The sequence below is a fragment of the Fundulus heteroclitus genome, chromosome 1 (genome assembly GCF_011125445.2).
Source record: "Fundulus heteroclitus isolate FHET01 chromosome 1, MU-UCD_Fhet_4.1, whole genome shotgun sequence".
Classification (NCBI taxonomy): Eukaryota; Metazoa; Chordata; class Actinopteri; order Cyprinodontiformes; family Fundulidae; genus Fundulus; species Fundulus heteroclitus.
This window is the reverse complement of record NC_046361.1, coordinates 26,223,803-26,231,571: the sequence shown is the minus strand read 5'-3', so window position 1 is coordinate 26,231,571 and position 7,769 is coordinate 26,223,803. Positions and strand designations below refer to the sequence as shown.

The 7,769-nt window shown below is 40.7% G+C and overlaps 1 protein-coding gene across 1 annotated transcript; it reads left to right on the top strand.

Annotated features, from left to right (window-relative positions):
• Window positions 1–431: 431 nt before the first annotated feature.
• On the top strand, window positions 432–6,953 carry LOC105927298 (protein disulfide isomerase Creld1). Its single transcript, XM_012863975.3, has 11 exons — window positions 432–693; window positions 1,398–1,518; window positions 1,598–1,680; window positions 1,980–2,090; window positions 2,292–2,383; window positions 2,516–2,695; window positions 2,784–2,879; window positions 2,966–3,049; window positions 3,589–3,684; window positions 3,778–3,918; window positions 6,215–6,953. Exons 2-11 carry the CDS (start codon window positions 1,402–1,404, stop codon window positions 6,433–6,435), a joined length of 1,221 nt encoding a protein of 406 aa, XP_012719429.1. The 5' UTR covers window positions 432–693; window positions 1,398–1,401; the 3' UTR covers window positions 6,436–6,953.
• Window positions 6,954–7,769: the final 816 nt, after the last annotated feature.

The window sequence follows — 7,769 nt, the reverse complement described above, 5'->3', positions numbered from 1 at the left end:
AATAAGAGCTGTATACTTTGGAGACTGTGGGACAAATAAAAAGACAGGAGATTGCATATCTGAAAATATTACATTAGGGTTATTTTTGATAGGGAGTGACTTAAGTATATATACTGTACTGTAATGATATTAATTTAAAACGTAAAACAACATATGATACAACAGCACAGTGAATCACGCTTAGAGTGAATGACATGTAAGATTGCCCATACATTATAACCTGCAAATAAAATAAACTACCAAAATAAAACTGCTGTATTTAAGATCAGAAGATGATGAGATCCAACATACATATAGAAATTAAACTACAGGAAAAGTATCAATACATTTATTTAGCACTTGCCTTTTGCCGTTGCAGCGTTGTCACACCCGAAGATGGGCGTGACGACTCTGCAGTCTGATTGGCTGACGCATCAAATCACAGCACCGTCATATCCGGTGTGGCAGCAGCTGCATGGAAAACATAATAGAAGGGACTAGAAGCCGATGCTTTTCCGTTCATCCCAGCGGAGGGTTCTCCTTGCTGTCCGTCTCACTGCAGCCCAGCACCAACCACACTCTTCTTTGACCGAAGAGTTCAAGGAGGTTTCCTAAAATGTGAAACTAGCCGGTGTGACGTGAGAGTGATCCAGCAGGGAAGGAGACGACCCATCGGTGGTGGCGAGGCGGCGGACGTTGTGGTTTAGTAACAAGGTGCAGAGATGGGAATAAAAGCTACTTGGTGACATAGGATTTAAAGCACGACACGGTTTGAGATGACACAACCCTATAAGCCTGATTAGGAGGCTGTCTCCATATTAAAAAAAAGGGAAGTAGTCAGAAAAGCTGAATTTACAGAAACGGTTGGCTAAAGCTAGGAGCTAACTGACCTTAGCTGCTAGCTGAGCTAGCTAAGCTAACACTGAAGCCCAGAGCTTCTTAGTCCGGATAATTTGCTTGTTTTACTGTCTTTATTATAACATTAGTGTGCAGGGGATAAAATGCATGTAAGCGTATTTATATGATTCATATGAGTAGGAAATAAATTGCATATGCTGGAATTTACTTCTATTTTAATGCTTATGGTATTAGTTATACTACGCAAAATGAATGCCTTTCCACATTTGCTCATCTTTTTCGTACCCTATTTGAATGTTTAACGTGGCTTGTTTATAATGCCTTTTTGTTTTTATTTTATTTTTAATCTTTGTGATGAGATGATGGCACCGGTAGCTAGACAAGCAGCTAAATTATTGATTGCATTTAAAATTATTATTATTTTTTTTTATAACCGAACGTTATTGGGCCAGAATGAAAAGAGTTTCAGAAGATGAGGAACTTTCTAAAGTTTGGAGACCTGCAACATGTAAAGTTTTCTCCCACACACAAACGCTCTGCTTCCGCTGTGTCCCCTGAAGGATCATGTGGGGAGCCTGGCCTTTCCTGCCAGCTCTGGTGCTTCTGTCAGAACTCTCTGTGGTGAAAGTCCAGACGGCGCCATGTCAAACCTGCAGAAAACTCACAGAAAGCTTTATTAAGGTACGTCTGATATACTGTAAGGTCTCACTTGCCATCTTTTTATTGTACTTTTTTTCAAATAACCATTTTGTTTCGATAGGGATTAGAAAGAACAGCAAACAAGAACTTTGGGGGCGGTAACACTGCATGGGAGGAGGAGAAGCTGGCCAAGTATGCACGGAGGTGAGACTATTTCCTGTAAGCTGGACCAAACAGCTGTGTTCGGAGATATTGTGACCAGTTGTAATCTGTATCATTTCAACGTTATTCAATACACCTCCCAAGACTGATGTTTAGTTCTAATTATTGATTGTCTTCTCTATACATTTATCTGGCATTTTACAATAGTCATTGCATGTGTCCGATTTATTTCATTTGCTCTAAATGTCCGCGATTGAAACGGATATGAGACCGCCTCCTCGGATGTTCGACGTGTTTCTGTGGATTAGCCTCTGTCTCAATACCGTCTCTCGTTGTTCCAGCGAGACTCGGCTCTTGGAGATAGTCGAAGCTGCCTGCGAGAAAACGGATTTTGAATGTAACCGTCTGCTGGAGAAGATAGAGGACCAGGTTGAGACATGGTGGTTCCACAGGTAAACTGAACTAAAACCATTAAAGGTGTTTTAAAGGCACTCTTTATTTATTTTTTTAAAATATTGAAAACCTGCCTTTAACTTTGTTTTATTACCCCTTAATTTAATATAGAGGAAGACATTTAGGGCGTCTACAGTGTAGTCATGATGTGCTATCAGGAGTCTGAACTTTATAACTGAGATGCTGTGTTTGCTTTTTAGGCAGCAGGAGGCACCAGACCTGTTTGAGTGGCTCTGCATTGAGCAGCTGAGGCTCTGCTGTCCACCTGGACACTTTGGACCTGACTGCAAAGGTGTGCACAAGCAGGTTATTATATGTTAGAACAAAAAAAAAACAGAGCACATGTCCTTGCTTGCTTATTCCCTCACTGCAGTATTTAAATAGCTGTTCATTATAAGCATGCTAACTTGTATGTCTGTTGCAGAGTGCCCATCCGGACCCGGAGGTGTGTGCGGCGGTCTGGGCCGATGTGAGGGCGAGGGGACACGTCTGGGAGACGGGGAGTGCGTCTGTGATCCCGGCTACTCGGGCCATCTGTGCCAGAACTGTGCTGACGGTTACTACAGGGAGAAGCGCTCCAATGACAGTGCAGGGGCTTGTGCAGGTCCGTCACTTTCAGAGAGCTGTCTTCACATTTCAGCTGGAATCGATGTTTGTTTTTGTTTTTTTTTAACGGCTCTTGTCTCCTTTAGCGTGCTTCCACTCCTGTAAGAAGTGCTCAGGGCCACAGGACTACAAGTGCCTCGACTGCAAACCTGGGTGGATCCTTCATGACAACAAGTGTGTGGGTGGGTTTGGATTCGGTTTCCTTTTTATTTTGCATTCTTTTTAAGCAACTTTTGGCTGAATTCACTTTTACTGATGTGCCTCACAGACATCGACGAGTGCGGCACAGAGCTGGCCCGTTGTCCTTCCAACACTTACTGTCACAACACAGATGGATCGTATGAATGCAAAGGTATGCTGCCTTCAGTATTTAGCATTAGAATTAGTATTCAGTATCTCCATCTGATGAAGGTGGTTGTTTCACTTGACCATCATGTTTGGTCCAGTTTTAAGCAATGCTTAAAAGTAGAGATGCCCAGAGAAACTGAACACAACCTCACTGTTATTGTATTCCTTAAAGAGAAAGTGAAAGCTGTACTAGTTTTGCAAAACCAGAGATCGAAAATCAGCCACAAATCTTTGACCGAAGCATCTCCTCTTAAAATTGTACTCGATGTGCATAAATCTGCTGAAATTATTAATGTTAGGTAAGTTGGGGGATTCTGCAGTCGGATATGAAAAGTCTATATTTTGGTCCTCAAGATTAATTAATTTTTTTTTATTCAGACCGAAGCCTGAAGACATAGAGTTTACTAACAGTATTAAAAATATGGGAACCATCAGCTGTGGAGGTCCAAACTGTTGTCCACAGTGTGGAGCTTTTCCTGCAGTTGTCCGAGTGGAGCGTGAATGAGCAGCAATAATGCAGATCTTTTCATCTTTTGCATCTAGGCTGTGACCAGGCGTGTGTGGGCTGTATGGGCAGCGGTCCTGCTCGCTGTAAGAAATGTGCACGCGGTTACAGACTGAAAGGAGCCAAGTGTCTCGGTATTTAAGCCGTCATTCGCTTTCTGTGTAATTTCCACCTCTTAAGCTTATCCCGGCGGGCACTGAGCCATTTACCTGTGCTTTCGCTTTCAGATATAGATGAATGTAGCGAACGTGCAATAGCATGCCCTGGGCTGAACGAGGCCTGTATCAATGAGGAGGGCTCCTTCCACTGTGACTGTGCTGAAGGGTTCATCAGAAGAGATAGCATTTGCGTGGAGAATAAGCCACCGGGTAAGTAGCAGCTTTTCAGAAGGAAATTATGAACCAAAAATATTCACCCAGTCTTTGTTCAGACAGATCGATGAGACGCAGCAATTATGTCTGTTTTCTATGAATAGTTTGAATCAGAATCGGCGCGTCACAGTTGGCTCCATTTACATACAGCTGAATTGAAAAGTTAGGGTCTTTTCCACTTACATATTTTACGATCTCACCAAAAACAATATCTTTAATATCATACAAAAAACACACATTAGAGATGTTCTGCTATAATCAGCACTTACTGCCATTTTGTCACATTGCAAGTTACAACTGCAAACATCTATGTATTTTTGGGGACGTTTACGTGATAGAACTACACAAAGTAGTACCAGATTGTAAAGTGGAAGGAATATAATGGATGGTTTAAAGGGATCCACGATTAGTTGGACATAACTTCAGAAATATATTTTTAGATGTAAAAACACTACAGTAAAAATACTGTTAGCTGATTCATTTTTATAAATTTAAATAAGATATTGTTCCACGGACATCGCTGCAATCAGTGCATTCTGTGTAGATGACTTATACTAGGTCCTAGCGCTCGCTCAGTTCAGCCAACACAGCAATGAGCAACGTTAAACCTTTTCGATTTGAACCGAAGCGCGTTGCAATTGATGACAATATAATAATAATAATAATATGATGATGAATGGTACGTACAGCTCATAGGACTGTGATCTGGCAAATAGTGCTCTGTGTCTAGTGTCCAGTTCAATAACACTTGCTTAGGACCTGATCTGTCTGGTCTTCGGTCCTGTGTCCGATCCGTGATTTCACCAGCGGCAGCACCTTTGTTATTTAATAGAGCTTCCGGTGTTGCCTGTCTCTGATGTTTCTGATGTTTTTCCCAGCATCTTTCGCTCGCAAGGCAGCGGGGATTAAGTGCTTAATGGATAAAAAGTTGCTTTTAGCTTGCGAGGGTGACACTCACCTGTGGCCGTTTATATTGTTGATAAAAATAAATAAAAAGTCGTCAGCAGAGAAGTGTTGAGAGCACAAATGTAGGTCCTTCGGAAGTTGTGTTCTTCCAACGGTGCTCTTGTTTTTTATTTGGGGGGGGGGGGGGGGGGGGTTGTGACTAAGACTCACCACATTTTTTATTTTTTTTTAAATTACAGCCAACCAAAAAAAAAAAAAAAAAAAAAAAAAAAAAAAAAAAATTACAGCCAACCGGGACGTTGTGCACTGTTGTCTAAATTTCTTCCACTCAAACGCAATATGATAAAAAAACAACGTAGGTAATGTTAATGATTCTGTGTTTAACTCTGTAGGCTCCAGTCCAGTAGGACCTAACTGCATCGTGTATTGCGTAGGTGAAAAATACAACAAAGAATAGACTACAGAATATTTAGAAGTAATTATACATTTTTACTTGTCAGAAAGAGCAAATTTTAAGTTAATGGAAAAATTATAACTTATTTAGGCCAAAGTGTTCAACTAGTCATGGATCCCTTTAGAAGATTTTATTTGAAATAGAATGGTGGGAATTTGTATTTAGCCCCATGCCCTCTTATACCCCTAAATAAAAAAATAAAAAAGCATCCAATTTGTAAATAGAGGCCACTTGTGTGTTGATCTTGTTTTAAATAAAGCTGTTCTGTGGAGATCTCAGGCTTACCATTTCTAGGAATATTGACATAAAGGCACCAAACTCCTCAAGCTGCTTAAAAATCTTTGTATTTGGTCTAAAGTACTTCATTCCTCCTTAGAGATGTCCAAAGAGTTACAGATTTTGAACCAGAGCTGATTCAGGCTGGTCCAGATGCCACTAAAGCAGTCGCCCTGTGTCATGCTCTCAAGTTTCAGCATGTTCATTATGGGGAGCCTTCACATAACACTTGACTGCTATCAAAGAAGGTTCAGAGTTGATACTTTGTTCTCAAATGTCTATAATATTTAATAATAATAATAATATTTATTATTATTATTATTATTATTATTATTATTATTATTATTATTATTATTATTATTATTAAAAAAAAAGATAATCCTACAAAGAGATAGTTGGTATTAAATTTCATAAATAACAAAGATGTGTTGGAATCCTGAATGTAGGGAACGCTGGATCTGAACAGAATGTTTTGACATTTTGCAAAACGCTGTGGCAGAAAATATGTGGTCACCTCACTGATGAATAATGTTTTAAAGTGCATCATCAGTAATGCAGCCAAAACGGTTACTAAAGGCTACCTTGTTGGAAAACCCATGAAGATATCTTGGATATGTGTGAACACCGATCTCTGGCTTTCTCTTCTCGCCTCCTCAGCCGGCCCAGAGAAAGGCTTGTTTGACGAGATGACGGATGACGAGGTCCTCGTGCTTCAGCAGATGTTCTTCGGCGTCGTGATCTGCGCCCTCGCTACACTCGCAGCCAAGGGGGACATGGTCTTCACGGCCATTTTCATCGGAGGCGTGGCCGCCATGGCTGGATACTGGCTGACAGAGAAGGGAGACTACATGCTGGATGGATTTCTGAAGGGACGGTAGGGCTGTCGGGGACTCCTGTGTCACAGAGGGACCCTGGAACACCAAGACTCGACCAGAGGCTGGACAGCTGTCGTCCATGTTAGCCTTTCAGGGATTAAATTGTGATGCCGAAAAAACTTGAAAGGGCTTCCGGTGGACTGTTGTATATCCATGAAGAGGATGATGCAAGAAAAGACGAAGACTACGATGTCATGAATGAAGCAACACTGCACTGATTTAACTGAAATTCACTCCCTACCATAAGCTACACTCCAGATGGTAGCTATGGGCATGCAGTCAGACCCCCACCCCCCACCCCTCCTCGCTCCCCACCAAAACAAATCATGCCTACCGTCCCAGGACGTTTCTATCATGAGGTTTTTATTTTCCACTAAATAACCTTTTACCTCTTCCTCCATGAATGTTTGTCATAATGCATGTTATATTTGTTTAAAATGAGAGGTACTGCACTCTTTTCATTTATTGTTTACTTTAGCATGAGCGATTTTATGTTTTTTAGCTGCTGGAATACTTATTGATATGTGTGTGTATGTATGTGTGTGTGTGTGTGTGTGCGTGCGTGTGCGTGCGCGAGGACAGACGCTAAGTTAATTACCAGCTCTGATTTCTCAATATTTCTTTGTTTGTGAGCGTCATCAATGCAAACCCTTCAGTTGTGATTGAGAGAGGTACAGTTTTGGACCGCCATCAAAGGAACGCCTCTAATCATTTTATTCATCTTTTATTCACCTGGAGTGGAATCGTCCACAGAGGTTTGCTTAACAATAAAAGCAGATTTTATCTTTATTTTTTTTTTGTGTTCCTTGTTAGATTTTCTTTGCACTGCACAGAAACGGGAACACGAATACACTTCGGTGGTAAAGTGGCATGGAGAGAAATAGGTGATTGTGTTGACCAAAAGAAGGAATTCATTAATTCATCTATCTTTCCATTTTACTTCCTTCGGCCCGCCCCACTCACTCACCTTTGTAATTTCCAAATTTAAAGCCTGGAACGGTTAAAATATCTGCCCTGGCTTTATAGGAAACTTAGAAAAGTTAATTTATTTCATTAGGTTAATTAAAAAATGTAAAAAAAAAAAAAAAATAGGTTATTTATACATATTGATGTGTTTTCAGCTGTTTATGGCTTTAGGTTAATTCAAAACTTTGTTTCTCAGAGATTGTTAATGTTTAAAATTTAACCAATAAAGCAGAGAACGGGCATGTTATGGTCAACACAATCATGGCTAAGGCTGCTGACATGACTGTAGCTCATCCAGCAAACGCTCATTGAGGATAAGAAGCTGGTTGTTCAGACGGCTGTTTGCAAGCCTGTTAATGGAAGGTTGTGTT

Coding starts and splice junctions, on each gene's coding strand:
- LOC105927298 (XM_012863975.3), top strand. CDS start 1,402: ATGTGGGGAGCCTGGCCTTTCCTGCCAGCTCTGGTGCTTCTGTCAGAA. Junction 2,384..2,515: donor CTTTGGACCTGACTGCAAAG/GTGTGCACAAGC, acceptor TGTCTGTTGCAG/AGTGCCCATCCGGACCCGGA. Junction 3,685..3,777: donor GAAAGGAGCCAAGTGTCTCG/GTATTTAAGCCG, acceptor TTTCGCTTTCAG/ATATAGATGAATGTAGCGAA.